This window comes from Pseudophryne corroboree, chromosome 1, assembly GCF_028390025.1.
Source record: "Pseudophryne corroboree isolate aPseCor3 chromosome 1, aPseCor3.hap2, whole genome shotgun sequence".
Taxonomy (NCBI): Eukaryota; Metazoa; Chordata; class Amphibia; order Anura; family Myobatrachidae; genus Pseudophryne; species Pseudophryne corroboree.
In genome coordinates this window covers 1,137,483,771-1,137,506,048 of record NC_086444.1, presented here as the reverse complement: position 1 = coordinate 1,137,506,048, position 22,278 = coordinate 1,137,483,771, and the positions used below count along the sequence as shown (strand labels likewise).

General features: G+C 43.4%; 1 protein-coding gene across 4 annotated transcripts in view; it reads right to left on the bottom strand.

The window, feature by feature from the left end:
* The window catches only part of SORCS2 (sortilin related VPS10 domain containing receptor 2), a 1,363,792-nt gene that overhangs the window by 82,205 nt on the left and 1,259,309 nt on the right, over nucleotides 1-22,278 (bottom strand). For all 4 annotated transcript variants that reach the window (XM_063923915.1, XM_063923923.1, XM_063923934.1 and 1 more), the window contains 4 exons: nucleotides 19,174-19,265; nucleotides 14,152-14,259; nucleotides 9,473-9,593; nucleotides 8,583-8,716 (listed from right to left, as the gene is read on the bottom strand). In XM_063923915.1, the coding sequence (XP_063779985.1) occupies nucleotides 8,583-8,716; nucleotides 9,473-9,593; nucleotides 14,152-14,259; nucleotides 19,174-19,265 (455 nt within the window). The remainder of the gene's footprint in view (nucleotides 1-8,582; nucleotides 8,717-9,472; nucleotides 9,594-14,151; nucleotides 14,260-19,173; nucleotides 19,266-22,278) is intronic.

Here is a 22,278-nt window from a genome sequence, read left to right as displayed (position 1 = left end):
GGTGCGTGGAGATGGAGCAGGGACCATCTGCTGGAAGGATGGTATCTTTGGCTGTGGGCATAGTAGAGACAAGCTGCCAGTGTCCACTGAAAGGGGAGAGTCTCTGCTTTTGAATTATACCCTCAGAAATACTCTAAGTCAGACATAACCCGAGATATCTGGCTGGGAAGAACAATTAACAGGCTTGGATGGGGACCACTGCTTTAAAGTCGGATATCTCCGGTTCCCTAGTGCCGATTTTCAAAAATCAGGTACCCCTGGAGAGACGGGACCCTCAGCTATCAGCCTAGGGCCCTTACACTCCTGGGGCCCTTGGGCAAGAGCCTATTGAGCCCATACGAAAAGACGGCCCTGATTACATACAGCACCTCCAGCTTCTATAGACACAGTTACTACATACAGCACCTCCAGCTTCTATAGACACAGTTACTACATACAGCACCTCCAGCTTCTATAGACACAGTTACTACATACAGCACCTCCAGCTTCTATAGACACAGTTACTACATACAGCACCTCCAGCTTCTATAAACACAGTTATTACATACAGCACCTCCAGCTTCTATAGACACAGTTACTACATACAGCACCTCCAGCTTCTATAGACACAGTCATTACATACAGCACCTCCAGCTTCTATAGACACAGTTACTACATACAGCACCTCCAGCTTCTATAGACACAGTTACTACATACAGCACCTCCAGCTTCTATAGACACAGTTATTACATACAGCACCTCCAGCTTCTATAGACACAGTCATTACATACAGCACCTCCAGCTTCTATAGACACAGTTACTACATACTGCACCTCCAGCTTCTATAGACACAGTTATTACATACAGCACCTCCAGCTTCTATGGACACAATTACATACAGCATCTCCAGCTTCTATAGACACAGTCATTACATACAGCACCTCCAGCTTCTATAGACACAGTTATTACATACAGCACCTCCAGCTTCTATAGACACAGTCATTACATACAGCACCTCCAGCTTCTATAGACACAGTTATTACATACAGCACCTCCAGCTTCTACAGCACTTTCTATAGTTAAATAGATATTATTTTCCTGACATTAGATATAAAAACAGAATGCATGGAAAAGACACTGTTATTTGTTTCTATTGTTGTCTTTACTTACCTAACATTAAAATGACCCTGATAGTTATATGTCATGGCCAGAGACATCTTAGCAGCATTGTAGGCCCTGGTCAAAGCAATATACGGGGCACTTACCCACCTATTCATGGTAATAAATAAGAAAACCCATAAATTACCCCTCCTATAGTCCCGTGTCGGCTCTCCACATGCTTCCATACAGGGAAAGGCTGTCAGCACTTTGATTGGTGGATAGCTCCAGCCATCCACCAATCAGCATGCTGACATTCATTCTCGGACTGGCTGGAGGCTGGGAGGCAGGTGGAGAATGCTGCCTGGCCTATTATTGGGTGTAATTCCCTAGAAGCTGCAGAGGCACCAGCATAGCCCACTCCTGCTCAAGGCCCCTGGAATTGTGTCTGCTGCCCAGTGTCGCTATATACTAAGATGGCCCTGGTCATGGTGTCCTCATTATAGAGATACCAAATATATCTGTTCTGTACCCTGAGACAGTTACATGAACAGAAATGGGTTTTGTTTTTATGTGACCTCAATAAGGGTGTATACAATTTTTATAGATACAGTACTGCTTTGCTAGCTGTATACAGTGGGTGCAGTATTTGTACGTATATACATAGAATATCGTAGTAAAAGGGGCAAAGCTGTATCCTCCCCTTCCTCGTCACCACACACTGCTGTAATCTTGCCACGGATCAGCCTCCGCATTAGGCGATAGTCCCTCCCTAGTGATGTCACATGAGGTCACAGACAGTCTCCGGTTCTCATGGTAATTCTGCATTGTACAAACAATAGTCTTACAGTATGTGCTGTCATTGATGGCCAGGATTCAGAAGAAATTAACTGATCACATTATATTGGAATGGGAACTGTATTTAAAACTTGGGGAGAGTAATCAATCCTTCTCTAAAGTGCAGGTGCTGCATTTATAGTAGCAACCAATCAGATTCAAGCTATCATTTTCTGTAATGCATAAGATAAATGATAGCTAGAATCTGATTGGTTGCCATGGGCAACACCTCTAGTTTCCTTTTTCAGGAGGTTTTATAAATCTCCCCCATAGGCAATTGCAGCTGTCTCCCTTGACCTGACCACTATCATTGTTTCCCAATGTCAGAGCCCCCGACCGTATCACATGCACCAATGACATCAGTCCCTACACCCTACACCCTGCCACTACCCTACACCCACAAACTGTTCTCTTGTGAGACTATGGGGCAGATTTAACAATGAGCGATATTCTTGTTATCACTCGTTACGAATGTTAAATGGTACTCTAGCCAATCAACTCCTAACTGTCATGTGTTTGGAAAATGACAGGAGCTGATTGGCTGGAGCACCATTTATCATTCAAGACTATCACTCTTTGATGATCACACATTACATGATTTTATAAACTTTAATGAAAAGAAAGTTGCTACATTAAGAATACGCAGTATGAAGATTTTTAAATTAAGATCACACACAGAGATACAATTGTTTTCAAGTACTATGCAATCAAAATATTCAAGCCTGCATAATCATATTTTTGTACAATCTTTTTGATAAAGCTCTTTTTATTAAGATCATGAATATGTCTAAAACTTAGTAACTAGCATACAATCTCATTGAAAATAGAGCACCTCAGCAACGATAGGGGGAAATGACCCAATGTATGGGACCTATGGGACAGAGACAACCAGGGATCTCTAGACATGGCACATTCTGTTGAATGCCACTTTTCTGAGTCTGGAATTTCAATAGATTTTTGTGAAATGAATTATAAACTAATGTAGCCCATTCGTTCACTAAGCATACAGCATTAACTCTATAGCGACCAGACTATTTGAAAGCATTAATGCCAAGTTTAATGCTGCTTATAGTAAAAAAATAAATAATAATAATAATAATAATAACAATGATTACAAATTCACTCATTGTTCATTAGGGATACAATTAAAATTTAATTATACCTGTATATTTATGCCCTGATAGGCCAGATCTAGTAATAGTAATATGTAATATGATACAGCATAAGAAGTCGCAATGCGCGCAATTTGCTTTTATAGACTTTCCCCCAGAACTTTGCACCATTTTCAGAGGACACTTAGAAATCTGCTACTTTATGCATCAGCATGAAACATGTTAGCATAGCACTTGTTTCAATTTGTATTTTGACATCACCTTATAAATGATAGCTTTGTGAAACACTTCCATCAGGCAGGCATTATACGTCCATTCTCGCCAAGTTGACCAGAACCAAAAAAAAGCGTCTTTCCACTAGCTGTGCACTTACTAAATTATGCCTAACACGTCTGGTGCAATGAACTGCTATGTAATTGTAAACAGTGTTTTATACTAATGTATGTTATGTGTGTATGTGTGTTTTTGTTATGCCTTTTCCTTTTATGTTATTTGGCGAAGCATTGTAAACCACAAACAATTCCTAGTATACGTGAGTCAATTCTGATTCTGATTTGTACTGTAGCTGCACACTGATATTATGCTCTAAATGATACCGCTTTTAGACCACAAATAGCGGGTTGCAGCTGGGAGACTGACACGGGTGCTACCAGGCTGCGACCCACGTCAGCCACCTTTCCCACCGGAGTCACCAGCCCGGCATATTTCCGAGTTGGTGACGTTGCTGGTGACGCGACGGGGGCGGCGCTTGGAGATCACATGATTTCCATGCGCCGCCCGCACATAAGACTGTAAACGGGAAGCCAGGTCGCATCAACCCAGCTTCCGTTTACACTGCATAGTTTGCCGGGTTGAACACGTGTTCAACCCCGCAAACTTCCCGAGTTGGAATACCGGGTCACTCGACCCGGACTGTTCCAACTCGACCCTTTTACACCAGCCAGCAACACGGGTTATGCACGTTCATATGCAATAACCCGTGTTATATGCTGGCGGTGTAAAAGGGGTATTACAGTGCTCGGCTAACACCATATCAGCCTCATATTGCTGTGTCTAAAGAACTTGGTTCTGTTTTTTGCTGTGAACCTTCTAGCACTCACATTGACTTCAGGTTGATCAACATTCTAAAGCACTGATTGGGTATAAGTCAATCTAGACAAAATTCTAAATCCCTGATTGGGTACAAGTTGATCTAGGCAACAGTCTAAAGCCCTGATTGGGTACAAGTTGATCTAAGAAATATTATTGCACTGATTTGGTACAAGATAATCTATGCAATATTCTAAAGCACTTATTGGGTACAAGTTGATCTAGGCAACCATCTAAAGCACTGACTGGGTACAAGATGATCTAGGCAACATTCTAAAGCAATTATTGGGAAAAGTTGATCTAGTTAGCATTCTAAAGAATTTATTGGGTACAAGTTAATCTAGGCAACATTATAAAGCACTTATTCGGAAAGTTAATCTAGCCAGCACTCTAGAGCACTTATTGGGTACAAGTTGATCTAGGCAAAATTCGAACGCACTCATTGTGTACAAGTTGATCTAGGCAACATTCTAAATCACTCATTGTGTACAAGTTGATCTAAGCAACATTCTAAAGCACTTACTGGGAAAAGCTGAGATAAGCAACATTCTAAAGCACTTACTGGGAAAAGTTGATCTAGGCAACAATCTAAAGCACTGATTGGAAAAAAGTTGATCTACAGTAGGCAACATTCTAAAGCACTGATAAGGTACAAGATAATCTAACTAAGCACTATTCTAAAGCACTTATTGGGACAAGTTGATCAAGGAATCGATCCAAGCCCTGATTGGGCACAAGATGATCTAGGCAACATTCTAAATCACTTATTGCGTACAAGCTGATCTAGGCAAAATTCTAAAGCACTTACTGGGAAAAGTTGATCTAGGCAACATTCTAAAGCATTTATTGGGTACAAGATGATCTAGGCAAAATTCTAATGCACTTATTGGGCACAAGTTGATCTAAGCAACATTCTAAAGCGCTTACTAGGAAAAGATGATCTAGGCAACATTCTAAAGCACTTATTAGGTACAAGTTGATCTAGGCAACATTCTAAAGGACTGATTAGGTACAACATGATCTAGGCACCATTCTAAAGCACCTATTGGGTACAAGTTGATCTAGGCAACATTCTAAAGCACTGATTAGGTACAAGATGATCTAGGCACCATTATAAAGCACTTATTAGGAAACGTTGATCTAGGCAACCATTTAAAGCACTGACTGGATAAAAGTTGATCTAGGCACCATTCTAAAGCACTTATTGGGTACAAGATGATCTAGGCAACATTCTAAAGCACTGATTGGAAAAAGTTGATCTACAGTAGGCAACATTCTAAAGCATTAATTAGGTACAAGATAAGCAAAGCAATATTCTAAAGCACTTATTGGGACACGTTGATCTAGGAATACATCCAAGCACTGATTGGGCAGAAGATGATCTACGCAACATTCTAAAGCAACATTCTAAAGCACTTACTGGGAAAAGTTGATCTAGTTAGCATTCTAAAGCACTTATTAGGTACAAGCTGATCTAGGCAACATTCTAAAGCACTGATTAGGTACAATATGATCTAGACACCATTCTAAAGCCCTTATTGGGAAAAGTTGATCTAAGCAACCAGTGGCGTAACTAGAAATTTTTCTCCCCCAAGCCAAAAAATCCTTCGGCGCCCCCCCCCCCCCCCCCATACCCCCCGTAATTGTCACTAGCAAAGGTAGAAAAATGCGTGCGCCGCAGGCGCGCGCCTGCAAAAAGGGTGTGTGGCTTTGCCGAAATGGGCGTGGCTTTGCGTGGAGGGCGTGGCATTGCAGGAAAAGACTACCTTATACCCCAGTTTTGCAACCTGCACGCCCAGACGTTGGCCACCACAGGAAAGAAAAATAATCCTGATTCATGCCCCTTACATTATTTGTCATTTTTCCTCCTTATAGTAATGCCCAGTATACATTATTCCACATACTGCAATGGCCCTTAGACATTATTCCACACACAATAATGCACATGACACAATATGCACACACTGTAATGCCCCAGACACATTATGCCACACACCGTAATGCCCGTTATACATTATGCTACACAATGCAATGCCCCTGATACATTATAGCACATACAATGTCTGTGACACAGTATGACACACACCACAATGATCCTGAGACATTATACCACAATGCCCGTGATATAGTATACAACACACCGTAATGCCTGATACATTATGACACACACCGCAATGTCCGTGATACATTATGCCACACACCGTAATGCCCATTACACATTAAGTTCTACAGTAAGGCTTCTAATTACTTTTAAATTACCTGCTCGTTGCCAGGGGTTTCATGCTCTTGGTTCCATGCACGGTGCCAGGGGTTTTCATGCTCAGGGTGTCATGCTCGTTGCCAGGGGTTTCATGCACTGGGTGTCATGCTCGTTGCTAGGGGGTAGTGCTTGTTGCTAGGGCCATGCTCCCAGTGCCACATATGCCCCCAGTGCCAGATATTCCCCCACAGTACCAGGTATATGCCCCTAGTGCCAGATATTCCCCCACAGTGCCAGGTACATGCCCCCAGTGCCACATATACCCCCCCCCCCAGTGCCACATATGCCCCCTCAGTGCCTGCTCCCCCCAGTGCCAAATATTCCCCCACAGTGCCACATATGCCCCCTCAGTGCCTGCTCCCCCCAGTGCCAAATATTCCCCCACAGTGCCAGGTATATGCCCCCAGTGCCAGATCTTCCCCCCACAGTGCCAGGTATATGCCCCCAGTGCCAGATCTGCCCCCACAGTGCCAGGTATATGCCCCCAGTGCCAGATCTGCCCCCACAGTGCCAGGTATATGCCCCCAGTGCCAGATCTGCCCCCACAGTGCCAGGTATATGCCCCCAGTGCCAGATCTCCCCCCCACAGTGCCAGGTATATGCCTCCAGTGCCAGGTCTGCCCCCAACAGTGCCAGGTATATGCCCCCAGTGCCAGATCTGCCCCCACAGTGCCAGGTATATGCTCCCAGTGCCAGATCTTCCCCCCACAGTGCCAGGTATATGCCCCTGTGCCTGCTCCCCCCCCCCCCCCCCCATATGTGTTGGAAGGACACGGAGCGCATCGCGCGTCTCTCCTGTGTCCCTCCTGGCTCTCCCCCCGGCTGGTCTAATAAAAGAAGTGCCGGTTCGTGAGCCAATCAGAGCTCACGAACTGCACTTCCTTAGACCGGCCGGGGGAGAGCCAGGGAGGGACACAGGAGAGACGCGCGATGTGCGTTCCGTGTCCCTCCAACACAGCAGGGAGGGAGAGGAGACCGCAGATTGACATGCGGACGCTGCACTTCTAGGCAACATTCTAAAGCACTGACTGGGTACAAGATAATCTAGGCAATATTCTAAAGCACTTATTGGGAAAAGTTGATCTAAGCAACATTCTAAAGCACTTATTGGGTACAAGTTGATCTAGGCAAAATTCTAAAGCACTGATTGGGTACGATTAGATCTAGGCAACATTCTAAAGCACTTATTGGGTACAAGTTGATCTAAGCAACATTCTAAAGCCCTTATTGAAAAAGTTGATCTAGTCAGCATTGTAAAGCATTTATTGGGTACAAGTTTATCTAGAAAATATTCCACTGTGCTTAAATACTTCTAATTATAGCCAAAGTTTTTGGTTAGTGATTTTTTTCAGCAGCCTTCATTATTAAAAAAGTTGATCTAGGAAACATTCTAAAGCACTGATTAGGTACAAGATAATCTAGGCGATATTCAAATGCACTTACTGGGAAAAGTTGATCTAGGCAACCATCCAAAGCACTTATTGGGCACAAGTTGATCTAAGCAACATTCTAAAGCACTTACTGGGAAAAGTGATCTAGGCAACATTCTAAAGCACTTATTGGGTACAAGTTGATCTAGGCAACATTCTAAAGCACTGATTAGGTACAAGATGATGTAGGCAATATTCTAAAGCACTTATTGGGAAAAGTTGATCTAGGCAACCACCCAAACCACTGACTGGGTGCAAGATGATCTAAGCAACATTCCAAAGCTCCTATTGGAAAAGTTTATCTAGTCAGCATTCTAAAGCATTTATTGGGTACAAGTTGATCTAGGCAACATTCTAAAGCACTTATTGGGAAAAGTTGATCTAGGCAACCATCCAAAGCACTGATTAGGTACAAAATTATGTAGGCAACATTCTAAAACACTTAGTGGGTACAAGATGATCTAGGTACCATTCTAAAGCACTTATTGGGAAAAGTTAATCTAGACAACACCCTAAAGCACTGATTGGGTTCAGGTTGATCTTCTGGGCATTTTATAGCACCGATCGGGTAAAAACTGATTTCATCTTATGACAAAGAAAACCATAATCACTAAGACCTATGAACCTAATCACTAAGACCTGTGAACCCATGAAAGCTGCTTACATATAAAAGGCAATAACAAAATAATAATAACAAAACTGCAATAGAGTTTTACGCAGTAGTGAAACACACCTAAAGAGGATACTATATCTCTGTTCCCGTTATCACAAACTTACCACACAAAGTCTGTGCTTTCACACTGGCAGATTTTCGAAGCCAAGACTGATGTAAAACTTCTTCCCTTAACGCACCAGGATGACGTCTTCCTCCTGCGAAAGCTTCTCTGCTGACCCATAATGCATGTTCCGCCCTGCACGTGAAGTGTATGGATTATTATTAAATGAATATATCAGATGAGAGACTTATTCCCTAGTCTTCACTATAACATAGATCCTCAAATTTGGTCCTCAGGATCGTAAACAGTTCATGTTTTCCAGATCTCCTGTCAGAATCATAAGGGAAATAACTAGCTCCACCTGTGGATTTTTTTTTTACATGTGTTGGTGAGTAATGATTACACTTGTGTACCAGCTGGGTGGCCTGGCAAACGTGAGCTGTTTGGGCTTCAGATGACCCAGTTTCAGAACCAATGCTCTATAATAAAAATATATATTTTAGATATACAGTAACACAAGTGCAATAGAATCGGATTCTGCCCTCAAATCAGTTGCTTATTAATTATAAATACAGCTATTTTACTGTTATGATGTCAGCGCCCCACAGTATATTGTTACATAGAATGTATCCATTACTTTTCCTGTTGTTGAAGAAATTTTACGAGAAAATGCAACATACGAGTAGAAATATAAACAGTGGCTCCTGCTGGCCATAAGGCGTTACTGCACATAATCTATTAAACATATAAAATGTAGCAATGTTTCTGAATACCGCAGGATATTTGAATAAACTTAAGTATGAATAGAAACAGTTTTATATATAACAAGCACTACAGTCATCACTGAACTATAGTTCTTTGGACATTTTGCTAAGTTGACCAGCCTTACAGGTGACAATGACCTTTTTAAGCACACTTGGTTTCCTGAGGACTGTCATATCATTACAATACCTGTGTATTAGATAGGCTCCAAGAGTCATAGTCAACCTCAGTGCACTCTCTAAAGAAGGAAGGTCTGAAGTCCACTTTTACCAGCTCCCAGTCTGACCGGTAACTTATGTGTCCAAACACTCTGTGCAGGAAAGAGGGATGACAGATGAAGGTCTATAGATTTATAAAATATCACACAAATAAAACAGAATTGCTGAGTGTGATATACAGTTCTAATAGCTAAGGAGATGGTGAACATTATACACAACGGATGAGGATTGCATTCTTTTAAAATACATACGTTTTAAATATTGTCTCATTTAACCCTGGCAGCCAATGACACGGGTCAGGAAGCTCAGATGGTTGGCAGATATACAGTAATATTGAAAATGTTAATTAAAATCTGCCATTCCACAATTCCACTTTTCACCACTGGGTGGCACTGTTATATAAAGCCTGACTATCAGTCACAGACATAAGATTAATTTGTTGTTACTTTTGCTAAATTATTTTTTTTTAAATACTCCAGATAAGATACCAAGCTTACAGAACATCTGCTAGTATTACACTTACGCACGCTACATTTATCTTCAAAAATAGGAGATGAGGGACTGAGGATACTTAAAGGAAATTCTCTGTGTGTTTTGTAATTTTACATAAAAACTTAATTTTTCTACGGTTCCCACTTCATTCCTCTTACTATGCTCCATTTACCATGTTCAACATCTTCACATCCTTATTTTGAAACATTTATCCAAACAAGCTGCAACACGTAAGATCTTTTATCAACAGTGGAGTAGCTTGGAGACGGCTTTTCTACAACTACTGTATGGGCTATGGGGTCTAGTTACTAATACCTCTTTCAGACAGGGTTGGACTGGCCCACAGGGGTACAGGGGAAACCACCGGTAGGCCCCACTACCTGGGGCTCCACCCCCTCCTCTAGGGATCAGGTTCCAGACTGTGCTGATACTAATCTAGTACATTATCTTGCATACACTACAGTATTTACTGTATATATTTATCTAGGGGACCAACACTTAGGGGACCAAAACCACATTGGTTTGGTTAGGCAAACCAATGTGGTGGCTGGGCACACCCCCTCTAGAGACTGGCCACACCCCTAAACATGGGCCCCTGCCACTGCATTTTCCCGGTGGGTCCTACAAGCCCCAGTCCGACACTGCTTTCAGATCGCAATGCCGGGTCCCACCCAGAAATTTAAAACGGGTCCTTCCCAGGGGGCGACCCGGCGTTGGACCCTGTCACAAAGGCTTCCTGATCCAGCAATATGCTGGGTAGGGTTGCCATCGCGGGCTGGGGGGGCAGAGCCGGCATCGAGAGTGGGTGCGGAGGCTGCGCTGGGAGATCATCTCTGCGCCGCCTCTGCTGTGAACGGGTCCCGGGTCGCATCGACCCGGCAACCCGTGCACACTGCACCTGACCCGGTAATAGCCCGGGAATAACCCTTCTTTATTCTCGGTTTGAATTATCGAGTCAGGCGACCCAGGAATTCGTCAGTGACCCCTTTCACAAGGGGTATAAGCCTTGGAGAGAGATAAAGTTAATCAAGATAAAAAGTACCAGCCAGTCGGCTCCTAACTGTCATGTTACAGGCTATGGGGCACATGTATTAACCTGGAGAAGGCATTAGGAAGTGATAAACCAGTGATATGTGCAAGGTGATAAAGGCACCAGCCAATCAGCTCCCATATGTAAATTTACAGTTAGGATCTGATTGGCTGGTGCCTTTATCACCTTGCACATATCACTGGTTTATCACTTCCTAATGCCTTCTCCAGGTTAATACATTTGCCCCTTTGTTTGAAAAATGACAGTTAGGAGCTGGGTAATTGGTACTTTATCTCTCGCTTATCAAATAGACCCCCGCCACATATTTGTCAGTCAATGCGCTTCTCTTTTCACGGCTACACTGATTCTGGGAGTGTGATTGGGCCCCCCCATCCCCCCCCCCCCCCCCCCCCCCCGAAGTGGTCTGGATCCAGGAGGCTGGTCTACTCTACTTGGAGTCTGGGAGAACTCCCAGAAATAAGGGAGTCTCCCAGACTTTCTGAGTGAGTAGGGAATTATGATTGGACATTATAGGCCTGATCCAAGGGTTTATGTGTCATGGGTGCAGGGTGTGCAGTGCCCATGGGTCCAGGGGAGCTTTGCACCCTGCTCTGACCGATTTGGTAATACCACTGTGACAGGCCATGCAGCCGCCCAACCCTCCCTATGCTGGTCTGGCGGAGCCATCTTTGTGGCGATGTAGTCAGAAAGATGGCTTTTATATATAAAAAAAAGGTTTTAAAAAATAAAGCATAGATCAACTTAAACAGGCTTTTCCTCTCCTTTTGTTGTTCTGGATGTAATGCAAGGTAATTGTATACAGGTATATGCAATAAAAGGAATATCTACATGTACAGACCTCTGATTGTGCTGATGTAGCCAATATATTTATTACGCACATAGTTTAGTATTGTCTTGGTTCTAATCTGCAATAATAATAATTACTTTACAGTGATTGCAGCCTACTTTGAAAACTACTGGGATAAATAGTATAATAGTAAATAATAATAATAATAATAATAATAATAATAATAAAAAAGAAAATAACAAATAATAATAATAATAAGGGTCATTTAGCTGAATAATAATAATGTCTGTCAGAAGTCAGGAAAGGTCATATACAAACATGGAAAATATGCCAGTGCCCAGAGCTACATTTTGTATAGATCAGTGTATTTATTACATGCGCCTAGAAACATGCTGTTCCCATACACATTGCATCTGTAAAGTGCAAGAAAATCCTACTGAAGGTATATGAGGATGCCTCCTAAATGTGCTGCACCCCTCTATAGCCCACACAGACTATGACTAGTGACAGCACCAAACCCTCAATAGGCAAGAACAGGGATAAACAAGCACCGCCCCTGGGCTGAACCATAGAAGACACACCCCTATATCACACCCCTGCCCTATGTCACCCAACCACGCTTATATTACTACCTAGCCCCATTATCTTACCACGCATGGGGCCTGCCCCACCTACATTTTCTGCTGTAAATTAGAAGTTTTGCATTTGGCCCCAAAAGCCTCTGTCCCGGCCCTGCCGCCAAGACTCATTAATAATAATAAGCAGCTCGTTTCAGAAGTCAAAACTTGCACCTTTCAGTACAATTCTCCCAAGTGCGATTTGTTCTCATTAAAACATGTTTTATAGTCATCCAGCCATGAGTTTATTAATTCCCTGTTACCCTGCTTCGTCTTCCAGGTAACTGCCTCCAGCTTCATTGTAAAACGTATTAAATACTGGTATTTTGGAATTTTGTCATCGTAGCCAAAGGAGATTAGATATTTCTATTTTCTTTTAGTGTCACGATGCCAAACTCCACTGGGCAATTACATGAAGACTTATTAAACCACTGCCAGCGGCATGGATAACAATCTGCTGTTAGCTAAATAGCTCCTACTGCAAGATCCAAGCCGGCCCCCCCTCACAGTGCCCTAATCTGTATTACAGCCACACACACAGACGCGTATCACTGGCACTGCCGTCAGTGGGGCTCCTCTGTAACTGCTGGTTGCCCATACTGGCTGCCACAGCCCCTACAGGGAACGTATCGGGCAGAGTACGGGAAGCACAGCTGGGCCTCATCGCCCTTGGGTGTGGAAGCATATGCTACAGTACCTGTGTTGTTATGCCAGTGCTTGCCTGTGGGATAGGCATTATAACTCCCCTCGTTAACAGCATGACACTTTAACACTAAAACAAATTTGTCTTGTGTACAGTGCAGCCATCTTTCTTACTGGCATATTCACAGTTGTTACCCTGGTGCCTGCAATGACCACTGAGACACACAGAGCCTCAAATGTTCTGTTAAATATGGACATTGTCACATGTTAATTATGAAAATGACTTGATAGCTTCCACATTCCTGCATTTTGCCCTTATAATATGTGACTGAGCTGGACAGGGGTCCTGAGGTGGAGGGAGTGTACAAAAACAAGGCCTCTCTGGGGTACCAAGATGCTGAGCAGGTGTAGGAACAAAACCAAGATGACGTGACCAGATCCACTTCAGCAGGTGGCGCAGCATGTGAAGAGAGCCTTGGTATTTTCAACAAGGTGCCCCATGATTGGCCACGCTGCCCTCTAATGGAATTCAATAGATCCCCAAATCCCCAAATCCAATCCTGACACATTGAGCACAAACCTATGTCTCATAATATATGAACAATTCTGTGACTAAATGTCCCCACCCCCACATTCATAGAGCCTGGAATGGAGATCAAAGGGTTACAGTGACGCCATTCACAGTGAAACGCGTACATGCCCATTACTCTAAGAAAGTGGGAGAGACCTGGGAAGGAAGTCTGGTACAAGTCCCCACAATACAGTACATGAGTCTGTAGTGGAGGAAGACACTTTTTGGGCTTGACAATACTCCTGAGACTGGCGCTCCGTGATCACTGGGGTGCAGTCATAGCTGGGGGAAATGGCTTTTACTCATGGCAGCACTGTGCTACCATCACACATCAGTCTCCCCCCTGACTCTTTGGAAAACATGGCACTGCCACCTGTATGTATACCACCTCATGATCTCTGCTTTAATCTCACCAGCCGCGTTTGAGGAAAACAATATCTGTCATGTGATAAAACCGCAATTCAATGCTAGTAGACAGTAAGTAACCTACGTCATGACCAAGGTCTCGTCTCCAGGTTCACTGAGCAGGCCGTCCACGAACACCGGTGTGCTGGTGAAGTTATGTACACTCCATGTGTAGCCTTCATCTACGCTGAATCTAATGGGAGGTGAGGACAACACATTCATCAGTTTACATTAAATCTAATCTGTATACCTAACACACATCTGACCTGAGTATTTGGAAGGCGACCCGTGGCGGTGATTTGTGGGGAAGGAATTATTATTTATTTGTATTTTTAAAAAAGACAATTTATTAATTTTGTTAGCAAAAACGTGGTTGTTTTGGGGGTTCAACTTCAGCTGCCGCCTGAAAAAATCTGTGCCTCATACTAGAGTGGCAGATTTTTCAAAGCCTTGACAGAGATAAAGTGGGGAGAGATAAAGTACCAGCCAATCAGCTCCTAACTGCCATGTTACAGACTGTGTTTGAAAAATGACAGTTACTATTACTACCAGCTATTTATATAGCGCACACATATTCCACAGCGCTGTACAGAGAATACTTGGCCATTCACATTAGTCCCTGCCCCAGTGGAGCTTACAATCTATATTCCCTATCGCATGTATACGCAGACACATTCATGCTAGGGTTAATTTTGTTTAGAGCCAGTATGTTTTTGGATTGTGAGAGGAAACCGAAGTACCCAGAGGAAACTCACGCAAGTACAGGGAGAATATACAGACTCCACACAGTGATTGCCATAGTGTGATTGAACCCATGACCTCAGTGCTGTGAGGCAGTAATGCTAACCATTACACCATCCATGCAGTTAGGAGCTGGTTGTCTGGTACTTTATCTCTCTCCACTTTATCTCTCTCCAAACTTTGATAATGCTGTCTCTTGGTGATGTCACCAATTTCTACTAACTTTCTAGACTGAGGGGCAGATTTACTAATGGTCTAATAGGGGTATTAAATTAATCAAAGTTTTGCAAGAGATAAAATAGTGAAAGATGAAATGCCAACCAATCAGCTCCTGTCATTTCTCAAACACAGCCTGTGTGGCATGTCAGTTAGGAGCTTATTGGTTAACACAGAGGTCCTCAAGCCACCCCAACAGTCCAGGTTTTAAGTATATCCATGCTTGGCCACAGATGACTTAGGGGGACATTTACTAAGCAGTGATAAGAGCGGAGAAGTGAGTCAGTGGAGAAGTGGCCCCATCAACCAATCAGCAGCTCTGTATCATTTTATAGTATGCAAATTTTAGATGTTACCTCAGTGCTGATTGGTTGCCATGGGCAACTTCTCCACTGGCTCACTTCTCTGCTCTTATCACTGCTTAGTAAATGTCCCCCTTAATTAGCACTCCAGTCAATTTCATTTAACCGTCTGTGCTGAACCATGAATACATCTAAAACCTGGAATTGGGTTGCCTTAAGAACCGCGTTTGAGAAACTCTGGGTTAGTACTTTATCTCTCACAATTTTATCTCTTGCCAAGCGTTAGTAAATACCCCCCTAAAACAGAGACGTGCTGTTGTTGCTAATAGCAACCAATCAGATCCTGTCTATCATTTTCTAGACTGCAATTAAGAATTGGTTGCTATGGGGCAACACACCACTTGTCAGTTTTAGAAGCTTTAGTAAATCTACCCCTGAATGATCATGCCAGCCACAGGTTTCCTAACACAAAGCATATAGCAGGGCTGGCCAAACCAGTCTTCGAGATCTACCAACAGTTCACATTTTCCAGACCACCTAGCTGGTGCACAGGTGTAGTCATTATTAGGTAAGATGTGCTGCATTCATTCCTAACTGACAATTCCACAGATCTCCAGGAGGCCTGGAAAACATGAACTGTTGGTAGATCTCGAGGACCGGTTTGGCCAGCCCTGGAATATAGGATCGGCAAACTGTAACCCCTAGCAACCGTCATGTCCGCAGCGACTAGTTGGTTGCTATGGGCTACATCACATGTGCTCTGCTCATACTATTTCACTAAAAAACTGTTTTAATACTGAATAATTAAGAGAGAAATCTACACCAAACAGATTATAGCAAATATTTATTTTACAGGATTGAAATTGCTCGTGGATAAAATGATCATTTTAGATATCCGTCTCTAGTGTTTTGAGCCTCATTTGAAATGTGTTCTTGATAATGTACAGTGGATGGTTTTCCCAATAAAGCATTACTATGTCTCATTACATTTCTTAGATTGCTTCTGCAGAAATCAGAATTATTTTTATATCATGCAATGCATTTATGTGGAAGAGAAACAAATGAAGACAGCAGCAACAGGGACACCTGCAGGCTAAACTGTGGTACTGCAGTGCAGCTAGACCAGGGGATCCCAACCACAGTCCTCACGGCACACTAAAGCTAGGTACACACTACAATTATCTGGCAGATAATTTGCCAGATCTAGCTGGTTGGAAAGAAAATCTGATAATGGACAATCGACCATTTGCTCCCAAACACTGGAAAACTAACAAAACCTATTTTCATACTAAACACAAATTTAACCAACTTGGATGAACAACTGTTTTTGTCCATTTTGCAGTTTTTGGGAGCAAATGGTCGATTGCCATTTGCTCTCATCCATTACCAAATTTTCATTCCAACATAAACGGTTTATAAAATGTATCCGTTTAGGGGCATATTTAATATTTATCCAGAAATGATATAATGTCAAATATTGCAACAATAAGACTTCGTCAGAAATGTATCACAAAACACATGCAGGGACAGTGGCTTTGAAAGAAGCTTATTCCCCCTTGCACATGCCTCTTCATGTTTGAATTCATCACAAAAGCCACAGTGTCCATGATTACAACGTCTCATAATCTTAACGCTCACTCCCCCTCCAATGCTGCTGCACCTTGGTAATGCTGCAGATGCGTTTATTTAAACTTTCCTTTAACTGTATACATACTGTACTATATGCATTTTACACATGGTAATGCCCACTACACACAATAGATCATCACTGCAGCTCCCACTCTCTTCCCAACAAGCTGAGGTCAGATTGCATAGTAATAAACCAGTACAGTAGATAATACTCATTTATAACTGACACATGCCAGCATAGATCCCACTGTATTTTGATTACACATGTTCAGGTTTTATTCTAAGCAGCTAACTCCGCTATTGCCTACACCTGTCCCCTACAACGTCCTCCTGGTTGTGTTTTCTTATTCCCCCACCAATATCTGATTCTCACAGCATTTGATGCCTGTGCTTGCTGACTGGTATGCACAGCCATGCTTAGCACTTGACAGCGTTCATATTTGTCATACACACTTGGCTTGTCCATTGTACATAACAAGCACTTCTACCTTCTGTCTGCTTTCCCTCATCTGCTTTAGATTTCACGCTCTAATGAGCAGGGCCCTCTCACCTTCTGTTTCATTGTTTGTTCCTGTAATTGCTAACTTGCATGGCATGTATGCGTGGTTGTATAGCAAAGAGAAATATCTTAGCTTTATACAAATTAAGTATATTATCAAACATTAAAACAGGTTAAAGAAAAAGATACATAAATAAAAAAAAATGCATAAAAAAATGTTCATTCATTTCCTTACAATTTTTATCTTCTATTCCTAAAGCAATGGACAGAGGTGAATGAGTCTAGGGGGGGGGGGGGGGGGTAATTCAGACCTGATCGCTAGCTAGCGTTTTTTGCAGCGCTGTGTGAACAGGTCGGAACTGCGCATGCGTATGCATCGCAATGCGCAGGTGCGTTGCACAGGTACAAAGCGGATCGCCGCTCAGTGATGGGTTTGTGCGAAGAATCCATTCGCACGGGCGATTGCAAGGAGATTGACAGGAAGAAGCCGTTTGTGGGTGGCAACTGACCGTTTTCTGGGAGTGTTTGGAAAAACGCAGGCGTGTCCAAGCGTTTGCAGGGCGGGTGTCTGACGTCAGTTCCGGTCCCGGACAGGCTGAAGTGATCACAGCGGCTGAGTAAGTCCTGGACTGCGCAGAGACTGCACAAAATCTGTTTGTACAGCTCTGCTACACATGCGTTCACACACTTGCAAAGCGAAAATACACTCCCCTATGGGCGGCGACTATCTGATCACAGCAGTGCGAAAAACCCCTAGCGAGCGATCAGGTCTGAATTAGGCCCAGTGTCGGGATTCCGGTGTCGGTATTTCAACAGCTGGGATACCGACCATCGGGAACCTAACCGGATCCTGTGTTTTACAGATGGGCATGGTACACAGTGCAACATCGAGAACTCTGGAGCACTGTAAAATGCATGACCACGCTTATGATATTCTACATAGCACAGATAAAAAACTGGACAGTTCCACAAAGTTTATAATGTGGAAGCAGCCTAAGTATTTAAGGTGTCACATGACATAATAACAATATGACCTACCTCAGCTGTACAAAAGGAGTGATGCATAACCTTGATAAGATTAATGTACAGAGTGGAATTCTACTTGGTGAGTTTATAGGTATAAAATACTAGTATTGCAGTGGCGCACTCAGGGAGGGTATGTGAGTGCACGGAAACTCCCCCCCCCCCCCCCCGATGGAGCCCATTTTTTTCTTTAAACCGAGAAAAGCTTTGTCTTCATCTCTACACTGGCCGTGAATTGGAGCTGCTGCTCATTAATGCTTAATTTACAGATTTCCACCATAATATCAGTTCAGATGGAGACTTTTGGCCCACTGTACCGCTATAAATACCCTCTGCGCCAATGACGCCTCTGTGTACTGTGTACTCTCAGAGAAGGAAGAGTGAGATTCTGGTATTATTACAAACACCTATTTTCAAGGAGAATGCTTGGCTGGCAGTTCCAGCGAGTACATATGCAACAGTATATTGACTTAAAAAAAAAGAAAAGAAGTCATTTCGTGAAGGACTGACATTGTCCTTATGACTCACCTTTACTTTTATTTAGTTTATTTACTGGCAAATGTCATAGCTGTCAACAACCCGCACAGCCACTCAATCACCGCCGTCACACTAAATAAAAGTCGCTCATTTGTCACTGAATGCTGCATTGTATTTTCTGAACACACAGTTTAAGTTGTGGATGAACATAACACATTACTTGAGTATTTTCAACGGAATAGACGTGTCCTTGATGGCCACAATAACTCCTCCATGGTCCAAATATAAGATATGATGTTCTTCTTCAAAGACCTAAAGGGAGATGCAAGCAGACGATATTACACACAGATTATTGTTTTTCTAATTATCTCTTCACAATCATAAAATAAATCATTTTATTAAATATTTGTCAAAGCATAGAATGCAGCTACATGTCTCAAAAGACAAATTTGTAACAAAGTTGTGGATTACCAATATAAAATACATAAAACAGCATGCAATTGTCATTTATTATCCATTACTGTCAGTATACTGTATGTGTGTGAGTTTGGGGAGTGGTACCCCTCAGGTCTGGTGTGACTGGGCTACCTTGGGGCAGCACGCCATATTATTTACTTAGCACTTATGTAACACTCCTATTTTTTCACTAATATTACTCTTTTGAGTATTTTATTAACACCCTTATTTCTGTAGCACTTTCTAACCCATAGCTTCTGCTTCTTTCTTAACACATATTAACACTTTAGTGTTTCAATGGTGTGCTGCACTAGGGTGGTCGGGCCTGAGCCGACTTTGTGGGGTCCAAGCCCTGGACTTATGCTTAGTTAGGGACCTCCAGTAATAGAGCAGCCGTGAAGTGGCCTGGAGGCTTATCATATCTTTTGCAAAACATATATAACGAAGAGCTCTACATTTTCTATTATTACATAGTATATAGTTCTTCTTACTAACAGCCAGCAGAGTGCGTGGGAAAAATCCCTTTTGTTTTTCTTGTCTAGAGTAACCCCCTCCCGCAGCACCTGAGGATTGTTACCAGCTTGATTAGAGCAGTTTGCCACCATTTATTTTAGTATACTGTATGTGACCTGTAATTGGCCATCTGGGGTGTTATAGTAGCTACTTATTCAGGGTGTGTTCACTAATACCCCTTTCACATCGCACAAATAACCCGGTATCGACACGGCATATTGCCGTGTCGACACGGGTCAGTGTGCAATGTGAAAGCACTCTGCCAGAATTAGCGGGTCTTCTGACCCAGTAATTCAACCCGGTATAAAAGAAGGATTATACCCGGGTTGAATACCGGGTCAGGTGCAGTGTGAATGGGAGCCGCGTCGATGCGACACGGTTCCCATTCACAGCATAGGGAGAGGCGGCGCAGGAGATGAGCTCAGCTCCCAGCGCCGCCTCCACCCCCGTCCCTGCTGCTGCTGCGCCCCTCCGCTGCTATGGCAACCGACCCGGTATATTGCCGGGTCGGAAAGCCAGCAGAGGGGAGCAAATGCCGGATCCCACCCGGTAAGTACACGTTTCTTTTACCGGGTGGGATCCGGCATTTGCGATTTGAATGCGGTATAACAGTGCTAGGATATAAGTAAGATATGGATGGCCATTGATGGGACAATTATTGATGGTTGATGTGTTTAAACCACTGGGAAGAAACCATTGATGGTCGAACTATTAATGGTCACCAGAAAGCACATGTGCAGCTTGTGGGCGCTAGCTGCCATCAGACTCCTGTATCGATGTTCACCATGGATAAGCAGACATCAGTGGTAAACCTATTCACCACCAATGTCAGACCATCGATGGTTGCTAACCATTGATGGCTGATGGGCAAAAACATAGAAACATAGAATTTGACAGCAGATAAGAACCACTTGTCCCATCTACTGTAGTCTTCCCATGTACGATCCTGGGCGTGGTGCAAGCGGTTGTGTGAAGTCGGTGTGGGGCTGCTATGCTTGATATTATACATTGAATAGGAATCAAGATGGCTGTCTGTGATGAACATAGGGGCTAATTTCGAGTTGATTGCTAGCTGCCGTTGTTTGTAGCGCAGCGATCAGGCTAAAAATTGGCATTTCTGCGCATGCGTATGCACCGCAATGCGCACGCGCGACGTACGGGTACAAAGTCCTTTGTGGTTTTGCACAGGTTCTATCGACGTTTTCATTCGCACTGGCGGCCGCAAGAAGATTGACAGGAAGTGGGCATTTCTGGGTGTCAACTGACCATTTTCAGGGAGTGCTTCGAAAAACGCAGGCGTTCCAGGGAAAACGCAGGCGTGGCTGGGCGAACGCTGGGCGGGCGACGTCAAAAGCCAACCCTCCAACGTTAGAATCAACGCACAGGATAAGTAACTACAGGGCTGGTCTTGTTTTGCACAAAATGTGTTTGCAGGCGCTCTGCTGCACAGGCGTTCACACTTCTGCAAAGCGAAAACACACTCCCCAGTGGGCAGCGACAATGTGTTTGCACGGCTGCTAAACACTGCTAGCGAGCAATCAACTCGGAATGACCACCATAGACACATAAGACGTGATACACACACAGGATACTAGACATGCTTGGCTGATACTGAGGAAGAAGTACGGGGGGGAAAAAGCAAGTAACACGTGCAGTGACTGATAGATTTGCGAGGGGTCGGTCCAAGCTCAAATCTAATTGCAATGTAATAATAAAGCTGTCCAGCATGTCTGGGCTATATGCAAAAGCAGCCAGTATTTACCCTGCAAGCAAACATAATACATGGTATTTGCACCCCTTGCAATGTAACGTGGTTGGTCCAGGTGCAAAGTTACTTGTTTTTTTGCATTGCTCCAGCTCTGCTCCTCATTGCTCCTGATCCAGCTTCTAGTTGTATGTATGATCTCAGGAACACTATACATTTCCTCATGGTGCCTCTGTAGTGCTCGGGCACCTTGCCATCAATAACTTCACTCATTTTTCCACACACACACCAGGAAAATTAGCGTATACTGTCTACCGTAATAGACGCTGCTGTGCGCACCCGGACATTGTGGTAATGTCTGGCAGAACTGAACAGCCTGTAAAAAATATCACTTTCAGACATAAAATCCCGGCTCGGACCAGGGGCACAGAGTACAGGTTGAAGTGGGGGCTACTCCTTTCATACATGCATGATGACGCAGATTATTTCCAGGACCTCCCCTTCACACCAAACTCGGGTCTTCAAGTGACCCAGGTCTTCCAGCATTCAATGGGCTTGGAGGTGATGTCATCTCCGAGTGCTACTGTTCCTGGCCAATCATTTTCTGTTACCCGGGTCATCAAGATCCGGGTCGCACCTTTCACACTTAAG